This window comes from Cavia porcellus, unplaced genomic scaffold (assembly GCF_034190915.1).
Source record: "Cavia porcellus strain 051 isolate PalLab524CR breed Dunkin Hartley unplaced genomic scaffold, mCavPor4.1 scaffold_8, whole genome shotgun sequence".
In the NCBI taxonomy this organism is placed as follows: Eukaryota; Metazoa; Chordata; class Mammalia; order Rodentia; family Caviidae; genus Cavia; species Cavia porcellus.
In genome coordinates, this window is record NW_026947491.1 from 57,585,040 (window position 1) to 57,609,668 (window position 24,629).

General features: G+C 39.8%; 1 protein-coding gene across 7 annotated transcripts in view; it reads left to right on the forward strand.

The window, feature by feature from the left end:
* Tbc1d30 (TBC1 domain family member 30) overlaps nucleotides 1–19,360 on the forward strand; it is an 80,093-nt gene extending 60,733 nt beyond the window's left edge. For 2 of the 7 annotated variants that reach the window (XM_063255072.1, XM_063255076.1), the window contains 6 exons: nucleotides 2,231–2,336; nucleotides 10,489–10,601; nucleotides 12,438–12,577; nucleotides 13,547–13,753; nucleotides 13,907–13,966; nucleotides 15,695–19,360. In XM_063255072.1, the coding sequence (XP_063111142.1) occupies nucleotides 2,231–2,336; nucleotides 10,489–10,601; nucleotides 12,438–12,577; nucleotides 13,547–13,753; nucleotides 13,907–13,966; nucleotides 15,695–16,479 (1,411 nt within the window). In that variant the 3' untranslated portion in view covers nucleotides 16,480–19,360. The remainder of the gene's footprint in view (nucleotides 1–2,230; nucleotides 2,337–10,488; nucleotides 10,602–12,437; nucleotides 12,578–13,546; nucleotides 13,754–13,906; nucleotides 13,967–15,694) is intronic. The other 5 variants (XM_063255073.1, XM_063255077.1, XM_063255075.1 and 2 more) reach the window with 3 other exon arrangements.
* The last annotated feature ends 5,269 nt before the right edge of the window (nucleotides 19,361–24,629 follow it).

Here is a 24,629-nt window from a genome sequence, read left to right on the forward strand (position 1 = left end):
CCACACTGTTGTTGCAGTGTGTAATAACCATGGGCTTGTCTCGGGGCTAGTGCTGCTGGCCCATTGTTTCTCTCTGGAGCTGCTGCCCTTCTGCCTTGTGTTACTGAAGGCAGGTCCTCTTCCCTGGGATCTGGGGTTAGCCTTTCTCACTGCTTTGTTCTTTTCTCTGCTTCCTACTCAGTTTCTCCAGCTTCTCCGTAGCTTCCGGTTTTTCTGTCGTCTCCTTCCTGATTCCTAGAGTTTCACTTCTTGTTTTCTTCACCAAGTTGTTATAGTCCCCACAAAAATTCTATTAGAAAACCATAAGCATCATGTAGATAATCTCTAATTGTTGTATGCCTGAATAATATAAGCACCTTACATGTGCTTATACCTGGGATCTCTTCATTCACCTTACATCTGCAGCTCGGAATTTCTTCCTTTCGCTGGACTGTGAGTTGTAGACCGTGAGTTCTTCACTAACATATTTTACATGTCCTTTTCCCTTACGTGTTCTACTCTTTGGGCATATGGCTTTGTTGCTTCATACCTGCGCTATCGTGGTGTGTGCTCTCCGGTCTCCTGATTGTTCCCCACTCTTGCCATGTGTATTTATCTGCTTTCCTATTGCTGGACACTCACTTAAAAAGGAACGGTTTGATTTGGCTGATATTTTAAGTAGATTCGTGTGGTGGCTGGCAGATTCCAAGACAGAAACTGCGTGGTGGAAGGCTTTGGAGGAGTAAAGCTGCTCAGTTCATGGCAGCTGGGAAGCACAGCATGGAAGCAATGTCAGAGAGGAAGAATGAGGAACAGACATGGACCCCAAGGCTGTGTAGTGGTCCACCCAGACCTCTGGAGAGATGTGTTCCACCAGTCTCCTGGGCGGATGCCAATGCCAGTCACTCTTCACCCCAAATGCCAGTCTGTCACCTTCCCAGTGATCTTGCCAAGAGCACAGCCTTTCCAGCCCTGGTTCTGCCATGGCTCTGCTAGTAGATGAGGCCGTTGTGATCTGCTCTCTGCAGCTCTCTAACCTCAGCTCTCATTGGCTCCCTCTGGCTGGGCAGTGATTCCTCACAGGCCTTGTGGAGCTACTTGCTGGCCCAGTACAAGTCAGCTGTTGTCTGCATCTGTGTCTTTTCCTTCCTTGCATCCTGAAGAGCAATTTTCAAAACTTGTCTCAAGTATTTTTTCTCTTCTTCACCCCTTGGTGTAAATGTAACCACTTTTAATTTACTTCTGCATGCTGTACTGTATTTTTTTTTATTAATACTTCAGTTCTTTATTTCTTGTATTTGTTTACATGATTGTGGCACTGGAGTTTGAGAAACATTTTGGAGCCAGAGGTTTTTCCATCACCATGTTATTTTTGGATGACTGAAAAATCACCCAGCTAATGTGAATGTCAAAGCATATATTTTATGGTTGGTTGGTAAACAGAAATGTCCTATGCAAACAATATTGTGATAGAGGAAGCAGAAATACTTAGTGCTCTTTTATTTGGAGTCTTTCTTTTTTTTTTTTTTTTTAACCTCCTTTAAAGGAGAGGTTAAAGTCAAACCTGTCTAACAGTGTTACCGGATGATAGATTTTTCCTGGAGAAGAACTCAGAAAGTTCTGCCTGTGAAAACATTCTGTGAATTGATGATATATGCAAATAAGGTTCTTGTATTTTTCACCTTTTAATTCAACTGTGGTCTGATTTCAGTCTTCTAATGATATCACTTTGGATTAAGACCAGCAGGTTCACTGTGGGGGATAATTGTTCTTTGGTAGCCAATTCTTTGCATGTGATTACTGTTCAGTGGTTGGTATTCTGATGTATTTAATGTGTGCGTGGAAAGAATAAAGATACCACAGTGGAACTATGAGGCTGGGAGAGCTACGTGGGGAAAATGGGAAATCATTCTGTAACAAGTATCTCCAAGTTACTTTGTTCATTTTGAGATAAGATCGCAGTGTTCCCTAGGCTGCTTGAACTCTGGGGGTTCAATCAACCCTTTCTCTGCTCAGCCTCCTGAATAGGACTATAGATGTGCACCATTGCTCCTAGCTTGCTTTTAGTATTTTGATCTTTTCTCCAGATATAGCATGCTATATGTGAATGTGACCAGGAGTTTGATTTTTATTGATTGCCACCTTGATTGATTTGATGGCAGGAAACAGCACAACTCATACTTACAGCATGTACGTGTTATACAACATGAGCGCCCTAAACAAATCCTTTCTCTGTCCTTTCTTCATCTAGGCAGATAGAATGCTGTGAAACCGCAGATGAATTCTATAGCACTATGGGGCACCTTACCCAGGAGATGCTGGAGAATGACCTTCTACAAAGCCATGAACTCATGCAGGTGAGTGGGCAGCGTGTCTAAACTAGATGTGGCAGGTCTGGGTACTTACCTTCTTTTTTCCAGGGTCTCATTTTGTAGTTCAGGCTGGCACTGGCCCTAAACTCTCCAGGTAGCCTAGCCTGGCCTTGAACTCTTGGAAATTCTCCTGCATCAGCCTTCCGAGTTCTGGGATTACATGTGTGTGCCATCATGCCCAGGTGGGGACTCTCTATCAAATTATGTTGCTTAAAAATCATGAAGCCTAAGATAAAAATAAACTAAAAATAAAGGATAAAATCACTTGATGCTTATTCTCAATCTGATTGTTAATTTCCTTAAAGAGAGAGTTATGGGATAAAACAATTATTTTTGGGAAGAAATTATTGAGGATAAAAGAGGAGATTATTTTAATCAGCCTTTTGATTTATTTTCAACTCAGGTTACTAAAAATCACAAATTTCAGTTGGAAGACTTGAAGAGTTTTGTTATTTTGTGGGATTTTACTATATCTCAAGATCATATTCAACAAGTCACTGAAATTGACAGTGACCATTAAAAAAAGATGGCAGACTTATGAATACTCTGTTTTCCATTGATTCGTTTGTTTGTTTGAGGCAGGGTCTTGCTATGTAATGCAGGCTGACCTTGAACTTGCTTATGTAGCTCAGGCTGGCCTTGACCTCCTAGCAATCCTCCTGTCTCAGCCTCCGGAGTGCTGGGATTACAAGCATGGGCGGCCATGCCCACCCTTCCTTTAGGTTCTGAGACATAATTTTGCCCTTATTCTCCTTTAACACCTTTGACCACTTCTTTTTCTGGGATATCTCTTTCCTTTTTCTTCACCTTTATGCTGGGTTTCATGCCTGAGGTCATTTTTGAGTGCTACGGTCCAGTCAAAACAAACTCGAAAACTAGGGTTCAGGTACTGATTTGGGGCTTGAGAAGCGGGGAGGATCTTCATTCTTTCACTTACTTTCTGGTATTCCTGGCTGCTCTTCAGAATCTGTTGTCTCAAGAAAAACCACCTGGCATAACTTTCCAGAGCTTTCTCGTTGTTTCCATGTTCCTTTGTGTTGTCATCTCTTCTTCCTTCTAGTCTGTCTCAAGGGAGGAAGTTTTCTGACTCTGCATTTATGTTCTAGTCTTCCTGCAGTTCCTGGGTCGTCATTGTTTCCATGCATACTCTCCTGGAGAGAAGTGCCTTACACTAAGCAAAATTCCATGCCCTACATATTTGCCTGGCATTTTCCGCATATCTTGCTGAACTGCCAGAATTATATGCCCAAAGTAGGACTCTGAGAGAGCAACCGTGTCCCTCCTAGATGAAAGTCCCGTGGCTCCTCCCTATGTACAAAGCAGCATGGATTTCTCAGCTAACCACATAGTGCTTCTGACTGCATTTTGATCTCCATTTCCAACCGTAGCTCCTGTTCCTCCTCCCATACCCTTGTCCCAGTCTTATCAAGCTAAACTGTCTTCCGTGCTTGAAGAAACACCTAGAAACACATCTCCTTTATACTCTGCGCTCTCAGCAAGCTTCTACCTTTAAATACCTTCCTTGGGAAAATTTCAGTTCAGATACTATCTCCTTCATCAGACTTCTCTCATGATCTTAACTAAAATCATCTTCCATTTCACTGAATATTTTATTTGTCATATCTTGAGCACTGTCGTCATATTCTATCTCAATTCAGTACTTCATTTTATTCTCTCAGTGAAAGTGCAATTTCCTCGAGGGCAGAGGTTGCCCTTCGGACTTTGTCTTTATGAGACTAGCTCGTTAAGTTTATTCAGCAAGCAAACTTCCATTGAGAGTCTCTGGTTAGTTTTCTGCCTGTTCTTTTTCAGTCGGTGTTTGCTGATTTACATGAAGCTTTCAGGTGGCAGCCCTCCCTCCTTGTCCCTTCCCTAATACTGTCAGTATCCCGATGGGGCAGCCATTGTGCACACTGTTGCTTTGGTCCTTTCATTGTGCCATGTAAGGAAGCCTTCTGTTAGTACTAGAAATAAAATGTCTCAGCTTTGTTTTCTAGGATCTATATTAACTTCTCCAAATATTTATTGAGCGTCTGCAAATGTCAGGTGCTGAACCAGATTCTGGGGATACACATGGGAAGAAGATATGAGTCCTTCCCCCAGCGGGCTCACAGTTCCCCATAACACAGAGTGGGATGTACAGAGGAAGGGAAGTGCTGGGGGCCGAGGTGGAAAGAGGACCTAATGCCTAAGAGGCAGGGAGAGAGGGGCAGGATGGAGAGAAGTATGGAAAGTTTCCATGGAGGGAGTTAATGTCTGTTTCTATCTTTAAAACTGAATAGGAGTTGCCGGGGCTCCATGTGTGTGCATGCACATGCATGTGGATATTTGCTGGAGGCACTGGTGCAGAGCACACAGGGACAGTGGCTGGTGGTGAAGGGACGGCTGGAGTGCAGGCATAGTGACGGGATGCTGTAAAGTGTGTGAGTGACACCCTAAGGAGTCTGGCTCTCAGGGCTTGGGTTAGGGAAGATTGAAGCCCACTGGAGGCAGGTTGGATTTGATCTTAGGGCTGTGGTTATGAAACTGTGTTCTAGGGCTTCTGTGGACCCTTCGAAAGAAAAAAAGAGGAGCTTGTGGATCTGAAATATTTTTAAGATGAAAATGTTGTAGGTGGTGTTTTGTTTTGTTTGCAATAGGGTCTCACTGTACAGCTCAAGCTGGCCGCAAACTTGGAATCCTGCCTCAGTCTCCCACATGCTGGGATTACAGATGTGTGCTACCAGACTCGGCTTGAGTGGTATTTTATATCCGCTGTGCGGGGCAGCTCTGTGGAGCATGGGCCTGAAAAGGTCCAGCCCGACAGCAGGAAGGCCTGTGAGGAGGCTGTGAGGGGTAAACAACAGGACAGAGACAATATTTAGAAAATGAAATTGACTGGATGTGGTCATGGAAACCGGATACACCGGTGTGGGAGAAGGAATGGGGGCTGAGGAAAACCTGAAAACGTCTGGCTTGGGAGTAAGAGGAGGTTTACTGTGGGGAGCAGGTGAGCTTGTTTTCAGGATGCACTGGAGGTGTTCTCTGGCTGTCCTGTTCCTTAACCCAAAGGTGTCCCTTGCTGCTTCGTAACTGGAATTTAGCCTGCTGGCCATAGCTCTTTTCCTGCCCAGGGCTGTTAGCCCTGGTGCTCTCCAGTGGTGTATCAGTGAGAACCCCAGGTGCCCACCCGGTCCCTGCTCACCCCTACATCCTCCGTTGTCTCCGCCCTCACTGACAATGCCTCTGCCTGACTAAAGATTTTCAACAGCTGGCTTAATGCTAACTGCAGATGATTTGGTGATGTTGTTTTGTAATTTCAAAGTATGTTAATTTTTTCTCTCTGAGAAGACCCAAGTTTCTTGATGAAAGGGGCTTCATATTACTTTTTCTATAACACCCAACAGAGTGCTAAAAATATAACTGCTTGCTCAGTAAATATGCAGAATCTTAAAACATTTGATTTTCAGGCATTGGTGTTCAAGCTGTGTATAATATTTCTGGAGTATACAGAAATGTAGATATTTGGGCCATGGGTATGTCTGATACAGGTGCTTTTACATCAGTTAGAGAAACTGGCTTTAAAAAAGCTTAAATGTCAACTCATCTAGTTCTATCACTTTACAGACAGGAAACTCAGACTTGGAAGTGAGCATCCTTCCAGTTTCTTAGTTATCTAGTAGCTGACCCAGGACTGAGACCTATGTCCAGGACTCCTGGGGTAATGCTTTTCCCCACTGAGCAATGTACTTTTCCACCTTACTCAATGATGTCTTTCTAAAAGAAGGAATCCTCCTTAGAAGAATAAGGAACATCTCAGTTCACTTAGAATTTAAACAATGCAAAAAGAATTAATGAGATGTTGGTTACTATCTTTGTTCTCCAGGAGTTTCTAATTAGATATCAGGAAGAAGAACGACTTCTTTACCCTGCTTTAAGAGAATTCTAGAGAGAGAATTATGGGCTGTGGGATAATTAGTTAGATGCCATTTTAGTAGCATTTCTAAAGTGTGTCAAGGAAAACATCTGGATGAAGATGAACTAAGCCTAATTTTCTTACAATGTATATTTTTGTTTCTTGTAAAACGTGCCAGTAATGAAAAAAAAAATATAAATCCTTTTCAACAGCGCCTAAATATAAATGTCTATTTAAATGTATGTTGGAATTGCAGATAGTAAATAGACTTGTCATTTTCTTTGGCATCTAGAATACTAGAAATTGTGAATGCCATTTTAAACCACTGTTTTCCAAATTCATTCTTAAAAAAAAAAAAAAAAAACAATTCAGTGACTGTATTCTGGCTATGGTGGACCATAAATCTGTCAACAAACTTGAAATGACTCCAGATGAAAAATGTGGGCTGAATGTAAAGTCTGTACTTTCAAGCTGATGAGATGAAAGGGCTCTCCTCTTCAGTTTTTCCTGATTCTCTGTCTTCTGAGTGACATACACAAGTTAATAATATACGGTGCTGCTCGCTATGAATCACATAACTCTTCTAATTAATAGAGGCCAATTTTTGCTTTTAAAAACCAGCAGTGTTAAGTAGGAAATTGGAACACTGATGAGGTAGTGTATCTGGACTTCAGCAGGATCTTTGACATCTTTGATAAATTCCTTGAGGGCAATATTGAGAAAAATTTGTAAGTTTCTATGAGAAGGATCACATGTGCCTTAAAAGCACAGTTTACTGTTTTCTGGAAGCAGCTGTTATGTGCCATGGGACAGGAGCTGCCCTTGGACCCAATTCTTCAGTTTTCCATCAGTGATGAGTTGGAAATTTCAAGGAGGTGGATGCTTGTCCAATGCAAGGACAATGTTTGATTAATTAGTTCAGTCAAAAATTGAATCCATCTGCCCTGCAGAATAGTGTGTGCCCATAGCTGTAAGTGTTTAGGCAGCGCCTTTGAGGCCATCTGTTAGAGATGTGCTTGAAAAGGCTCTTGCGTGGGAGAGAGGTTGAGCTAAATTATGTTTAAATTCCTTTGGAACCCTAAGATTCTATTACTGTACCATTTTGGCGCTAAGAGCTTAGTAAAATTTCTTTCTTGGAATCTGTTATAAATCTCCAGTTTGTAAGTTGGAAGCCTAGAGGTTTTTATGTACCCAGAGTGCTGTCATGGTGAACTAGGGATACTTAAATTACATAGAACAAATGTGCTTCAGACATGTGAGATCTTTGAATAAGTGAATGAATATAAGCAAAGAAGAACGATAAACAAGTTTGTTTCAGAAATACTGATTGCTTCTTTGAAGGACTAGCCACAAGTAAACAACAGAGGAAAGAAGACCTGAAGTAGAAAAGGGAGCTAGCCCCCACCTCCCCTGCCGTCTCCTCCCTTCCTCTCTCTCTCTCTCTTTCTCTCTCTCTCTCTCTCTCTCTCTCTCTCTCTTTCTCTCTCTCTCTCTCTCTTCCTCCCTCCCTCCCTCCCTCCCTCACCATCTCTTGCTCTCTCTTGCTTTTTTGTTTTCTCTTTCTGTCTCATCGGGGTCTTAAGTTGAGTGTGCTTAGAGCCCAGGCTGTCTGCTCTAGGAAAGAATGGAGTAAAAAGGGACGAGGGTGCTTCTCATTCTTCCATTGCAAAGCTGGGACAAAGAAATTATCTGAATGCCTTGTTTCAAAACCAGCAAATCTAAAACACAGGTGCATCTTCTGCTGGACACTCCATGTTTTTGTCTTTAGTGAGACATCTTACTTATAAGGAATTTTTAAATTGCTAGCATTAGTAGTCTCATTGTTTTGTTTTCTCATTTTTAAAAGTTGATCCAAATCATATGGTTTTCTTAAATGTCTGAACCAAGTTATTCAACTGTTAAGAAAAAAGAAATCACATGAGTGAGGGAATGGGTTGACTCTTGGTCCAGCTGTGGAATCACATTCCATGTATGATGGTCAATCCATTCGAGCCCATGCTGCCGATTCAGGAGAGGAACTGAGGTTTGTTTCTAAAGTTTTTTCCTTCCCCTCCAAAGGGTGTGGTACGGCTAAGACTGGTCATAGGAAGGAGAGAAGAAATCTGCAGTGATAGCAAGGCAGCCACTGGATAGCTTTGCAGACTCAGAGCATGAGAGTTCACTCTGACAACATTATTAATAAAGTTATATGAAGTGTTTCAGGCATACAGAATTTATTGAGTAGCATACCAAGGCTGACGGATATAGCTCAGTGGCACAGCGCCTGCCTCAAGGCGTGAAGTCTTGAGTTTGACTCCCAGTACAAATAAACAAACAAGTAAATAAATAAAATTCTTAAAGAACGGCATAACAAAACCTCTATAACCACCATGAAGCTAAAGAAATAAAATATTAACACTATGAGTGAACACACTCATACTCTTCTTTCTGATCTTACGAGCTTCTCTCCTCTCAGAAGTGGCTATGACCCTGGACTTTCACACCTTTCGTTTTTCGGGTGGGGAAAAGGAAGTCAGGAGGAGTGGAAATCGATGTAATTTCACCCTTCAGGCTATTGAGAGTCACAGGATGTTTCTTTTTGTGAGTTGGAGGCACACTTTAGTGTTAGTAAATTTATACTGGTTCTCAGCATTTGGGGTTTACTCAAGTATGTAGCATATGTGATAAGACAGCTCAGAGGTGACGATCTGTGGTCCCTGTGAACTGTAGCTTTGTTTCCATAAGCATGAGGAATTGAAGGAAAGGAATTGGCAAGTATTAGCCAATACTTGCTTGGAATTTTGTGGTGGTATGGTAAAGTGGTAAGTGGTATGGTAAGTGAGAAAGCTGGGCATGATGGCACACTCTTGGCAACTTTGAGACCAGCCTGGGCTACAAAGTGAGCTCAAGGCCAGCCTGAACTTCATAGCAAGACCCTGTCTCAAAAAGACCCTCCTCCCCAAAAAGAAACTATTACGAAGTTGGGGACAGTCAGATAAATGTTCAGGATGTTATAGAATCAGAGTTGGGCTGGATTGTCACAGTGGTGATGTTGACCTGCAAAGTGACTGAAGAGTCCCTGCAGAGCCCTCCTGGTCCTATCCCTGCACATATTAGATGTCTTAAGCCTTCAGAGACACAGTTCTGCTAAGAGAAAAAAATACCATTTAAAAGTATTTTCCCAAAAAACTGTTAGGATAATTAATTGGCTTCACAGACAAAATGAGAGTATGATTAGTATGCATTTCTAGTCAGCAAGAAACTGAAGGATTGTAGGAATTTGTTTGGGGCTATTAAATTTTTATAAACACAAAAGAGCAAGCAGGATTATTCTCTTCTAACTGATGAATTCATACATGGTTTTGAAGTGTTAGTGTTAAGTGCAGATGCTTTCCCTGTTTTAATTATGTCTTTTGACAGCCTGTGCTTTACACCTTGTCACTTTTTTCTTTTCCTTTAAAAATAACAGCAAACGATTTTCACTTAGAATTCATTTACAGACATGTAGAAAGGCGATATCTTTGGAGAAAACTTAACAGTTGATCACAAGATCATCCATGAGAGAGTGTTATTCAGAAAGCTGACACAAATGTCTGTAAAAATCAGTGAGACACTGAAAAACAAGGACTATATTTGAGGGACACTTGTGGACTGTTCGTTAGACTGGTGACAGGCATTGTGGATTTCTGAGTTCCCCCATCTTTCAAATGACTGGGACAAGCCAGACTGTTTCATTAGCCCAGTCATGTTAAACTGGGCATTGATTGAGGATTCCCTGTTATGTTTGTACAGATTTGGTATCTTTTATCTGAAGACCTTGGACCAGAAGTCATTCAGAGCTAGGATTTTAGGATGTTTACCTATATGCAATGAGAAATCTTGAAAATAGGACCCAGATCTAAAATGAAATTCACTTATGTTTCATGCACACCTTATGGAAAAATAGCCTGATGGTAACTTTAAAGAGTATCTCTAATACACTTGATTTTTGAGTGTGATCTCTTCCATGAGGTCAGGTGTGCAGTTTTCTATTTTTGGCATCATATGAGTGTTCAAAAATTTTGGATTTTGAAGCATCCTGGATTTTGCTTTAGGGATGCTCAATCTTCAATGTTATTTTTGTCTTTAAAGTGTATGGAATTTTTCTCAATTGCTGTGTATCTGTCTCTTCGCCTCAACGTTATGCACTTTAATTATCTTTTGAGGTGGATAAGAGTGGTTTAGGGCTCCTTTTTCAGACTTGATGTTACTTTTGTTTTTCAGACTGTGTATTCAATGGCTCCATTCCCTTTTCCACAACTGGCAGAGTTGAGGGAAAAGTACACCTACAACATCACACCATTTCCAGCTGCTGTGAAAGCCACCTCGGTTTCTGGGTAAGATTTTCTTTTTCCTTGTTGTTTTCATGAGGGAAGAGTTAATGTCTTGATTATTATTGTAAGTTAGTACGTATTAAGCCCTAGAAATATGTGCAAAGTAATTTGGTACCTAAGAGCTGAATAACTTTTCCAAATGTCTTGATTTAAACTTAAGGGAGATTTTAAAAAACAAAACAAAATCCTAAAACGTCCCTAAAACAAAAACCAAAATTCTTTCCAAAGAAGTTTGGAACATAAATTGAAGGAATGTTTAGCAAACCCACAAACTATTTAAAATCTCAATAATTAAAATTATGTGGAATTGGTGTTGAAAAGTACAGATGAACTAATTTAAATTACTGTAAAGATCAGAAATTGACAAATATATACAATTTAAGAAATGAAAAATTAGTATATTAAATCAGTGGTGAAAAAATGTATAATTTAGGAACTAGCACTGGGCCAATGAGAATTAATTATAAAGAATAATTCTTCACATTCTATATTCATATATGGGTAAAAGTATTAAATGGAAAATATGAAACAATGAATAGAAAAAAAATGTGGAAAACTTCCTCTAGTTCTTTGAAATCGAGTGGCCTTTGGATCAAAGATGTAGCTCAGAGGCATGGTGCCTTCCTGAGAAGCTCAAGGTCCTGAATTCAATTCCTGGTGAAAAAAAAATTGAGTAACCTTACTAATTATTCAAAATAAAAATAAAGGAAAAATAGTAAATTCAAGTACTTAACAATAATTTTCTACCTAAACAAAGCCAAAACAGAGCGAAACAGAACCTCTATAAACAGACTAAAAAATATTTGTGGAAAAGTATTTTTAACTTATACACAAAATAGAAACCAATATCTTTAATGTACAAAATTCCTAGAAAACAATGAGGAAATAGTCACCCAATGGAAAAGTGATGCAAGAATAGGACTGAGCAGCATAAAAAAATGCAACATCATCAGTACTGAAAAGTAGCCTAAAACTAGATTCTGTTTTACTATCTGTATATTGGCAAAAATTCAAAAGCTTGGGCTGGGGATTTAGCTCAGTGGCATAAGTGCCTGCTTGGCAAGCACAAGGTTATGAGTTCAATCCTTGGCACCATCAAATAAAAAAGTCTATAGGAAATACCTACTCTTATACATTAAGGTTAATTGCTAAAGGATTTGACAGGCAATCTGAATAGTATGTACCAAAATTACTAATGCAGATATCATTTGTCTCAGCAATTCTATCCTTTTTTTTTTTGTCTTTTTCATTTTTATCGGTACCGGGGATTGAACTCATGACTGCCTGCTTGCAAGGCAGGCGCTTATGCCACTGGGTTAAATCTCCAGCCCCAGCAATTCTATCTTTATGATGTATCCCACAGATTTATTTTTACACATAAAAAACACAGTATACATAAGGTTATCTATTGTTGTGTTATCTACAATAATGTTGGAAACTAAGTAAGTACCATTAATAGCCTGGTTCCATATATAAGTTATGTAAGTAAAATACAACCATAGAAAAGGGTAAGAAACCTCTATGAATACGGAAAGGTTAAAAGCAAAATGTAAGAGTTTGCATAATATGTTAATACTTATGCAAATCAAGGATAAAGAGCTATATCGATATATCTGCTTATCTGTGCATAGATAAACTGCAGAATACCTAAGAACTTGATAATAAATGTTACCTGCTGGAATTAGGTAGGGCAAAAACGGGGCAGAATTTGGCCAGGATGTAAGACTTTTAATAAGTCCTAAAATTTTATAACTATGACATTTAAACCAGGTGACAGTATTAATTATTTTTTAAAAATATCGCTATTTTTTGACTGTTTATTTCCTCTTATTTTCCAAGGCGGCGTGGTAAGGTCAGAGATAGTGATGAAGAGAATGAGCCAGAGGATGAAGATGCAATTGCTAATGCGGTGGGGTGTCTCGGACCTTTCACTGGGCTCCTGGTGCCTGAACTTCAGAAGTACCAAAAACAGATTAAAGGTGAACTGGAGGCTGTAAATTTAGATCATCAGGATGTGTTGGGTCATTATAACAAGATATTGTTCCTGTATCCTGTGAAATTATGTGCTCCGGGATGGCACCATCACTTCTATACATCTGAGCATTAGTCTTTCTCATTGATTTTATATAAAGTAACATTCCTCTTTCTATTTTCTTCTCTGGGGAGAAGTGATTTTAGTAACAAATGAAGTATATTTTTGAGATGTTCAGCTTTTATCTGAACAGTGGATATTATCAGAGGTTGAATAATTGAAATCCCTTAATCTTTTAGCTGGGTCCAGGCCAGATTCACATATTGTACTTGAGAAGCCTGGTCCTCTGCCCTTTGTCCTGTGCAGTAATTATTTCTCACTACAGTAATAATTTCTTTTCTTGGATGTAATCACAATTTTATTTAAGGGACGAATCTACTAGTTGTTGATGTCACGGGAACATAAACCATATCAGATGTAGGAAGCAGCCAGGAAATGTTGGTTAAATGAATAAAAACATCCATTTCCTGTGATACAGTGTGCTAAAGCTCCATACATTTATAAAATGTGTCAGTATTTTTATTTTAAGGAAAGTGCACTTTTCATGACTGTCTAACGTCTACAAACTGCCAGTTTTTTTTATAAATCCACACGTAGTTGTATGAGGATCTGCACAGTAATTTTAGACATCTGGTGTTTTTCTAAGGGAATTTCAGAAATGGCATTGATTTTGTCTAGAAGCAGTTGATCTTATGTGTATATAATAAACACAGAAGTAACAAAATCAGTGAACCAACAAAGCTCAGTTGTGACCCACAGTTAGGCTAATATGAAAATATGGAAGCCAATCCAAATAGGTACTAGACAAATTCTAGAGGACATTTTTGTGGTTTTGAATTCTCGGAGGTTAAGGTATTACATTGGGTTATAGTGTAATTAACTCCTGTTTGATCCTGTCACTCTTTCCTGAGTGCAGAGGCCAGTGAAGACCAGAGTCTGACATCCAACAACATTGCAGAGCTGAGTCCAGGAGCCATCAATTCCTGTCGAAGTGAATACCACGCAGCATTCAACAGCATGATGATGGAACGCATGACCACAGACATCAATGCTTTGAAGCGGCAGTATTCGCGAATTAAAAAGAAGCAGCAGCAGCAGGTCCATCAGGTCTATATCAGGGCAGGTAATGGACTCTTTGTGTGAGTCAATTTCATCCTGATTTCGGCTTGTGCAGTGAAGGCCTCAGGATTACCAACTGCAGCTCAGCATCCATAAATTCAGCTGGCATGAGATCATAGTGCACTTAACATCTCATTTTAAAATTGTATTTTATTAGGCTATAAAGAAGAAAAAACTCATGGGTTCCTTATAGGGCCCAAGGACCAGTCAACCAATGGTATTAACCACATACTTATTTTGTGTGCTTGTGGAGATGGGTTGACAAATGATGTAGAATTTTGGAAAGCCCTACAATCCTTGGACTTGAGAAATTTCATGCATTTGACAGTAGAATTTAGTTGTTTGTGCACTAGTAAATTAAACTATACACTAGTCACTTGGGAGTAATATAACAGATGTTGTGAGCAGGGAAAATGGGGGAAAAACATTAAAAAGCTTGTGCTCACTGATGGTTAGCAGTATTCTGGGAGTGTACCAAGAAGACAATTAGAATGCAGTTGGAAATGCTCTTTTCCAAGGATTTACAAGCGTATGTTTTCTTTTATTTTGGAAAATCTCTGAATAATCTGCTTTATTGTGAATATATGCTGATTTGGGAGTGATTATTCTTATTCTAACTAAATATCCTAATGAAAATCATACTTGTCCAAATTAACCAAGACGTAAATTTGACATGTTTTTAAGTGGCTTGTGAGCATGTGACTGATCTGACATAAAAACTGAATTTACTTTCACTTTCCAGGAGAAATAGGTAACTCTTGAAGGTTCTGGCTTTATCCTGAATCATTAAAAAAGCCATTATAGATCAAAAGATGATTTATGCATGTATGAAAATGTTGCATTGATACTCAGACTTTTATAAAATTGATATAGGCTAATAATGTATTTTAAAAGGAAAACAGTCACAAAAAAACTAAATAGTGGAAACACTTTAATTTTAAAGCACTTGCACATACACTTCCTTTTTTGTCATTAAATCATCAGAACCACAGTGATTTCCAGTTGTCAACTAACTTCCAAAATCCATTGAGAACACAGAAGTGGTTTTCCATGCTTAGTTCTAGGACTGAGCAGTATGATTCCACTGAGTTTCTCAGTATTGTCCATCTCTGCTGTCTCTCACTTCATAACATGTGTTTGGTGTGTTCTTATCTTATTTCTTAGAAGTTGACAGCTGGTAGCCCTAGGTCATAGTGTTGGTCATTTCTTTTTTTTTTTTTTTTTTTTTGAACTAGGAATCAAACTCAAGACTTTGCACTTGCCAGGCAAGCACCATTCCACTGAGGTATATCTCTAGCCCTATCATCTTATTTTCAAAAGAATTTTATGAATATAAGATCCCTGAGTGGTGGCACATGCCTGTAATCCCAGAACTTGGGAGGCTGAGACAGGAGCATTGCCATGAGTTCGAGGCAAGCTGAAACTACCTATTGAGACCCTCTCTCCCTTTCTCCCTCTCTCTCTCTCCCTCTCCCCTCTCTCTCCCTCTCTCTCTCTCTCCCCCTCTTTCTTCCCCTTATTCCTTCCCTCTCCCCTCTCTCTCTTTCTCTACCTTCTCTCTCTCTCTCTCACACGCACACACACACACACACACACACACACACACACACACACACACGGACCTCTGAGGTTTCTGTCAATAAAAAACAAAGGCTTTCTATGAAAACAAATGTTTAAGGAGTGTGGGCTTCCGTTAAAATAATAAGGAAGTCAGAGTCCCTCTTCCCTTTTAATTCCCCTCCTAGTGTCCTCTTTGAAGAGAGGGGACTTGGTTCTCCCAGTGCTAGGGTTGAATTCAGTTCTGCTGTCCTCAGTCACATGGGCCTACCGGAATGTGAGAGTACATGGGCAGGAATATGGGAGGGGACAGGGATCTTCATGTGGTTCAAGGTGGACATGTTTCTCTGTGGTATGTTTCATAACAACCTTTCAATATTTCTTTCAGACAAAGGGCCAGTGACCAGCATTCTTCCTTCTCAGGTAAACAATTCTCCGGTTATAAACCACCTTCTTTTAGGGAAGAAGATGAAGATGACAAACAGAGCTGCCAAGAATGCAATCATCCACATTCCTGGCCATGCAGGAGGCAAAGGGTCTCCTGTCCACTATGAAGACCTTAAGACGAAGCTCAACTCTCCATGGCGAACTCACATCCGAGTTCACAAAAAGAACATGCCAAGGACCAAGAGCCACCTGGGCTGTGGTGACACCATAGGGCTAATAGAGGAGCAGAATGAGGGCTGCAAAACCAACAGCCTGGGGACAGGGGAAGACTTCTCCTCCAGCTGTGCAGCAACCGCTGAAAGAGAAGGCAGTAATTCTGAGGGCACCATGAGGACAGTTGAAGGGCAGTCTCCAGAGCCAGCGTTTGGGCATGCTGGTGTTGATGTGTCTGCAGTTCAGGTGAAGTTAGAAGCTTTGGAACTGAACCAAAGAGATGCCCCTGCTGAAACCGAAGCCAAGGTGCACCCGCTCTGCCAGCAGAATGTTCCAGAGCCATACAGTGCCCCTGGAGAAAATAAAGCTACCAGCAAACCTTCCCATGGCAGTCATTCAAAAACACCCATCTTTAGTCCTTTTCCTAGTGTCAAACCACTGCGGAAATCAGCCACCGCCAGGAATTTGGGATTATATGGCCCTACAGAAAGAACTCCAACTGTGCACTTTCCTCAGATGAGCAGGAGCTTCAGCAAATCCAGTAGTGGAAGCAGTGGCACTAAGAGACGATGATGTCTCCTGGCGACTTTGAGGCTGGACTTACCTTGGCACGAGGACCTGGGAGTTCCAGCTGCAGTTTCATTTGTTTGATGAACATGAGTAGAGGTTCAGAGATGAGCAACAATAGCCCTCTGAAACAGGATTTGGAAGTTCTATAGTGGGAGCTAAATTAGAGATGTTTTCACATCTACTTGATAAAATGGATTCTTGGATTATTTTTTCCAGGAGAAATAAATATTGTGGTTTTCAAGTGTGAAGTTTTCCCAATTCTTCCTTGTGAAATATTTAGAAAAGGTTATGTCCAGACTGTTACATGCTCTTCTGTCCCTCTGTTCTGAGCACCTTTGAGAATCCCTGTAACAATACCTCCCAAACCTTCTAGTTCTCTGGTGTTATTACTACTTAAGCATGTATAAACCAGCTTGCTAGAACTTAAACTGTAAAAAGAAAGTAAGTTTCTTAGATGCAAAAAATTCCTGGTTTTTCTCTTCCTGCACTGTTAGTGGGGTGATTGTTTGCGTGTGTGAATTTTTCCCTCAGTACCTGTCACCGAATTGATATTTATCTATTAATTTTTAGTACCAGGGATTGAACTCACGACCTCATGCTTGCCAAGTAGGCACTGTGCCGCTGAACTATATCCCCTGCCAAATTGATTTTTATTTTTCTGCTAAAATGTAGGTGAAAAGATCAAGATAGCTTTTTTAAAAACTTTCTATTTCTACCTGCAAAATGAAGAAAGACTTTCAACTGTTGAAATTTAGGTTGATAACCATATTGAAGATCATAAATGGGATATGCATTAAGTACTTGCTGTGGATGGCTTGCTAATTCCACTAAGCTTTTCCCAAGATTCATTCTCTCCTCTCAAGGAGAACATTGGTCCTCGGTGGTGCAGATGACTGGATAGGCTCTGCACAGAGCCTTTTCTGTATCCTCAGCCATGCAGCTCTTTTTCCTGCCAGCTCTCTAAGACAGATGTGCATTGTCTCTGCCCAAAAGCCAGAACACAGCACTGCGACTCTGTTACTTGAATTTTGTGCTTTTTGAGTGGATTACTTTGTTACTTGAACACTGCCTTTCTCCGGAGAAGGCCTTGTGCTTTCTAGCTCTCTCTCACCCACTCCACTCCTGTCCTGGTCCCAGTGGGTCAGAGATAGCACCTCTTGTCTACACTATGCAGTTGGGAACTCTGAGCCACACAGAAGTGAAGTAGCACTTGAGTTACTCAAGGTCAATACTCCCGATATTCCCATGTGACACAGCCACGGTTCCTGCAGTTCAGCAGGCAGGTTTATTGCTCTTTGTAGACAGATGCACTGACTACAGAGCTTGTACAAACCAAGACGGGGAAGCCATCCCCACACCACCACCCCCCTTGACTTTCAAAGGACCTTTCTCCATATGGTACAGAATCCTGTGACAGCATTTCATAAAACCAGCTCTGACCTCCTTGTCCTGAAAAGATAGTTCATTTTAAAATCACTTAATTCATTTGTCCTCTGGCTGAACAAAAGGCTCACTCTTCAGTTGTCTTCTTTCCACCATCATTGGAATAGATTCACGTCTTTATCATCATCTCTGGAAGACCTTGGCATTGCTTACAGGAATATTGTCAGTGCAGTCAATACTGATTTGAACTAATTGATTTGTTAATTTTGAAGCCAAAGCTATAGTTTTAGAAGGGACTTTTACTATGAGAGAGGCATTTTTAAAATAGTAAAATAGAATGTGGTTGTGTGGGCTTTTTTTTGAACAGAAAAACAGAAAAGTGACATATACACTGAGAAAAGCCATTTTATCCTCTTTGTGGTATTTTTACCTCTAGAGGAATGGAAGATGGAAAGTATGACTGATAAGCCATTACAGTTTTGGCCTTGAGTTCTGTGCTATCTGAAGTCAGTGTGCAGCTTCTCAGCGAGCAGCCACACCCACAGCCTGCTTTTTGGGAAGGGTGTGGGAGTTAGAGGTGGGCTCACTTTTCATACTGCCCCCACAAGATGAGACCGGCTGCATTTTCCAAAGCTAAGCAAATGACATGGTTCCATCTGTTAACCTTTAAGATAAGAATGAGTTCACCTCATAATTGCACCCCTTATCCCATCCTAGTGAGTCAGACTGGTCATGTTTCCCTTGAGGGATATCTGGCTCAAAAGAGTTTTGTTCTCTCCTCTCTAGAGGCAGCTCCCCTGGCTCCCTGAGGGTCTGAATGTAGGAGGTGGATAATGAGACGGAGCTGTCTGCCTGCTGTCTTAGTGTTGCCACCACATGCTGTGACCTGTCAGTATTTCTTCTGTTTCCCAGAATAGGTCTTCCTGAGAAAGCGATGGATGAGATGACATGTGGTTTGGAATAAGTAAGTCCTGGTTGAATGGAACAAGTGAAAAAGATAAGGCCTTTGAAGACAAAAATGACTTTGTCAGAATTTTAGACTCCACCTAATTCCTGTTAAAACAGTCTGTACCAATAACACATGCATGCACTGCACCAAGTAATCAATGTGAATTGATCAAATTTTGAGCCTTGCCTACTTTACAAAATAAAGAAATATGAGTAGCATCTACCACACAGCATGTACAAAGGCCAGTATGGATTTGCTATCTTCCCTGTGTATTGGACACTGTGTGAAAACACTAGAAATACTTAACAAGTAGCAGTTTATTTCTAGATAGGTCTGTACCCTCTCGGCACTTTTTTTCCAAGAGTCAACTCTGCACCTCAATCCTCTTTTAAAAGCTGCTAGATAATCTAAATCTACTTTGTAATGTTGACCATGGGGATGTAACTGTTTGAAACATTGTATTCTGTTTTTTGGTTTGTGTGTGTGTGTGTGTGTGTCATTGTTTTTGAAGAACTGTACTGATTACAAAAATATATGCATAAAGATTCTCAATGTGGTGGTTGTGCTATTTTATATCCAAGCACATGCATGAAACACTGTTGAGACATTCCCCTCTTCCTTTTCTTGTCTGTCCCTCCCTGCCCTGCTCCCACCTGGTCACAAGAACCAAGGAACCAATCCAGTAAGCTCTGTCTCCCCCAACTTGATCACTGACTTGCAGGATGGCCTACAGCCTGCTCAGAAAGAGGCAGAATAGCTGGTTCCTGAATGTAAACAGAATATATATATATAAACTAATTTTTAGATCTAAATTTCCTTTGTTTTGATAAAACAGACCAATAAATGCAATTTAGCTTCATGAATAGAGAATTGCAATCAAGCATACAGTTGGTACTGTCTCCCTTCGTATATACAGTTCTGAACTACTTTCTATGCTGTCTACAGAAATCAATTGAGGTAACATTTATTTTTTTAAATCTTTTTTTATTTAAAGAAAGACTAAAAGCAGTAAATGGGTAGATATAATACATAATTTCAAAGAAAAAAATAAACTAATAAATCACTAGTTGATGTTTACATATTGTCCTCTTACAAATAATTGTTCAAGATGCAAAAGTGGAACATATAAGTGGGAATTCAAACAGTGAGATTGCCAATAGTTCTATTCAACTATCCAACAAAAACTTAGTAATATGGTTATCTATCCTGTACACTTATATATGCATTTATCCATATCTTCATTTATGTTGAGACCTAACAAAACTTATTAGATTAAAATCCTTCTGAATGAAGATTAATAATATTGCTGGATTTCACATCGTAACACTCCAGAGTCAGCACTGGGTACCGCAGTGCCCCTTTTTTTCCTTCAAAGTATTTGTTCATTTCATCACGTGTCATAATATCAGTTCTCATAAACTGTTCATAGGCTCTACGAATGCATGAGTCTTAACATGTGTTTCTATTCTTTCTATATTAGAGGGGGAAACAAAACCAAGTAGGAAAGAACAGAACATATTCCTATAGATACATAAAATGAAAAAGACATGTAAAACCACTGTACAAGGCATTCTACGATGGTTACTGTGTTATCTCTTGTTATCTTCAACAGAATTGGATATATTATCAGATATAGTATAATTGAATATATCAGTATATAACAGTATTGATAGAAACACAACTTTGTAGATAGTGTTAAATTGCAAAAACAGGTAGTAATCAAACCAGAATGGGTATCATAGTGAATCTTGTCATTTTCAGTATAGTTGTCTATACGCTTAGACTTGATACTATCAATTATAACAGTTTTGAATAAAATCTGTCGATAACAAACAGCAATCAAACCAGATTTAACTAAGATCAGTCATGATATAACAGTATACATTATACAGGGCTCCAGATTAAGTTAATAGGAAATTAAAGATGATTACTGTGCTATATCCTGACATTTTTGGGATGGCTGTCTGTGCCATCAGATCTAGGGTTTGTAGACAAACTGGGACAGCATAAGTTCTATCTAAGCAGAGTGGTATGAGTAATATGGGTTTTGATTCTTGATACACTATTAATTGTATCTTCTGCTGTCTTTTTAAAGACTGTTCCTCTCCTTCCACTCCCCCAGGGAATACTGTGCATTTTTGAGTCTCCCCAACACCCTCGGTTTTAAATTGAGGCAACCTGCTATTTACCTAAGTGGTTCCAAACCTCTCTCCTGGGCTTGATCTCTAGTTGTATTCCTTTACCTATTAAAGCCTGTCTTTCCAACCTATCCACAAATAATGGTCTAGTTGCCCATATTACTCTCTGGTTCTCTGTCACATAGAGCATTGTTTTCTCATATTTGATTTTCAGTCCATGTACTCTTTTTCATGTTAATTATATTTCCTATAAATAGCATCTCAGTGGACCCTACCTCCTGATCTACTCTACGTGTGGTTCCTTTTTTTAAATTTAGTGTATCTAGGCCATCTATATTAGAGATTATTAGAGATTATAGCCAATCTTCTGTGCCTAGTTTCTGTTGTGCTCTTTTTCCATTATTAGTTGTGTGTTTGTCTTCTTCATTTTGCTTTCTGCTCCATTAACTGAGGCCTTTCTTCCACTGTTCCTGGAATCCTGATGCTTTTCTCTCTCTTTAGAATGTCCTGCAGTATTCTCTGTAGAGTTGGATTGGTGGTTGTGAATTCCCTCAGTTCCTCTTTGTCTTGGAAGCATATTGTCTCTCCATTAATTTCTAGAGATAGTTTTGCAGGGTACATCAATCTGGGCTGGAGGTTATTTTCTTTCAGGGCTTGGAATACTTCACTCCAGGCTCTTCTTGATTTGATGGTTTGTGTTGAGAAGTCTGCCATAATTCTGATGGGCTTTCCCTTGTAAGTAATGTTTCTTGTCTCTGGCAGCTTTTAATATTCTGTTCTTATATTGGATTTCTGGGATCTTGATTGTTATATGCCTGGGTGTAGATCTGTTTCTGGGTGTAGGTGGCTGGAGTTCCGAATGCTTCATACATGTGAATATCATTTCCTTTTCCTATGTTTGGGAAGTTTTCCTTAATTATTTCTATGAATGGCCTTTGTAGTTCCTTTGTACCCCTGCTTCTTCATTCACATTCTTTATTCTTAAGTTATAAATCCTCTTGCCATCTTCTAGCCTTTGTATTATTACTGCTTGTTTTCTTGTTATTTTTAAGAAATTTTTTCCTTTCATGATCCCACATTGCAAACCTCTCCTCCAGTTTGGATAATCTATCCTTAGTTTCTTTCAAGCAGTTTTTCCAACTTTCAATGGAGTTTTTAATTTCCTGATAATCTCTTTGAACCTGCTTCATATACTCTTATGTATTCTTTATATTCTTCATCAAACAATTCTCTTTTGTTGTGCTCCTCCATTCTTCCATCTGTGTCTTCTTGATATGTGCTTAGCATTTCTTTTATTATTCTATTTATATCTTGCTTTACTTGGTTAAATATTTCACTTTTGAACTCATCTATGAGATCCTGAATATATCTCTTTATGTCCACTAGTGCTGTGCCTGATATTGTATGTTTGCTGTCATCAATCTCCTTTGTATTTACCTTTCCTGGATCAATGTTCTCAGGGTTGGTTTTCTTGTTGCTTTCTCTTCTCATATTTTTTATTTCTCCCACTCAGGTGTATGTAGAAGGCCCCAGTTTCTTTCTTTGTTGGTTATAATTCTTCTTCTGAAGTGCACTGGCTAGATGGACCTGCCCACTGCAGGGTGCTATTGAGGTGCAAACGGGCAGCATATGCTGGCCCCTCCTCTCCGGGTCAGTCAACCTGCTGAGGCCTTCACTGCTTAGTGTACACCTCCGGGTGTAGGGAATTGGTTTGGGCTAAACTATTGGCTCTCAGCCCCAGGCATGACCCCAGGTCAAGCACACCCCACCAATCCCGTTTGAGAAGGGAGAAACTGATTGAAGTCATTGCTGCTCCTTGTTCTTGCCAGTCTGCCTGGTCCCAGAATATCGTCTGTTGGAGCCCCTTTTTCTGTGGAATGGTTTTATTCCTGTCCTCACCGCAGATCGATAAAGGTTCCCCACCAGCTCAGCTCTCCATTCAGCTCACTGACCTCCAACCTCAGTGTGACTGTGTTTCCAGTGGTTTGAAGTGGTAGAATTTCAGGCAGCTCTGTAAGTCGCTGCCACGTGAGTAGGGGTGCTGCAGCAGGGGCACTGAGCCTTTAGCTGTTCCCAATAGTAGTACCAGGACTGTATGTTTGATTGGTTCTTCCCATCTTAGTTTCTTTCTGGATCGAGAATATTCATCTCCCTCTGTTTGGGACTCCCCACGCTGTGTTATTTTGAAATCTATCTCAGGGAGCCTCTATAGCCTGCTGTTATCTATCTGTTATCTATCCACCATCTTTACCAGAACCCAACTGAGGTTGGGTTAAAACATCTTTCCTAATTAGAAAAGCAACATGGTTTAGAACACTTAGAAAACACAAGAACGCATAAATATTCTGGCACAGGTCCTTTTAATTTGTTCTTTTGTTTATACATGTGTATATTCATACATGCATGTATATATACTGTTATCTACATAATGGTATAGATATATTTAGTTTAAGCTGTCTCTCTAGTAAATGCACTTCTACACCACCATTTTTAGAGAATGGTATTCCATCCTGTGTTCTTGTCAGAATTCACATAACCTGTACCTTGTTGTGACCAGTGCTTGAGATTTGCTATCTTGAACTCAAGAAAATGGGCATTATTAGGTTCCATCAAAGAATTCTAGATCTTTTAGAATTGGAAATGATAGCAATAAAAATTTATTTTATTTATTTTTGGTCTCAGGAATTGAACTCAGAACCTTGTGTTTGCTGGGCAGGCACTTGTGCCACTGAGCTATGTCCCTGGCCTGCGATAAAATTTTAAGTTCAAAGTGTTCACTAAAGTATTACATTTACTAGTAGAAACTTGGAAATAAAGTAAACATCTGAGAACAGGGAACATGGTCAAGTGAATAATGGTTTATCTACAAGATAGTAATGCAATGACTGTTTGGGTCACTGAAATAGAAATTATTAATACCATAAATTTTATTAAACCAGCAAAATCTAGAGTCATAGAATTACAGGCATGTAGCTGTGGATGAGAGGTTCCTTCTAGATGGTGACTGGATACAGAGCTTTATCTCTGGTTCTTTCACACAGGCAGCCTGTCTTTTCAGCTGGGGACTACATGGATTTTGGAAGACGAGGTGCTGAATCAGCTTTCATGCATTTTTTTGCTGGCCATTTCCTAATGCTGAGTGTCTTAGTTATGCTGCTGCAACCAAATAGCATAGACTGAGTGTTAAGCAAAAGACATTTCTTTCTCGTTTCTGGAGGTTGAAAAGTTCAAGATCAAGTTGATGTTCCCTCAAATGAGCGAAGAGAGCTCACATTTCTTTTAAAAATGAACAGTTGATCAGGTTATCCCTTGAATTCTTTCATCATCTTTTTCTGCAGGATAAAAGATAAAATTCTCAGCGTGATCAGTCTTATGGATCACTTCCCAGTTTATTTCTCCATTTTTCCCATCACTGTATTTTGTGAACATTGGAACTATGGCATCAAACATTTGCTGAGCTTCTCTATGCTGGCACTGTACAGCTCCTTTATATATACTGTAATACTCCCTCAAGAGCACTGTGTCATGAGCATGAGAAATGATGAAGGTGAGATGAGTGGTCCTTTATCACTGGCTCTTAGCTGGTAAATAGCTGAGTCTGAACCTGTCTGATATCGGACTTGAGATGTTCACTTATAGCTTTGTATGTTAGCTTTGCATAACTACAACAAATCCCTTAAATA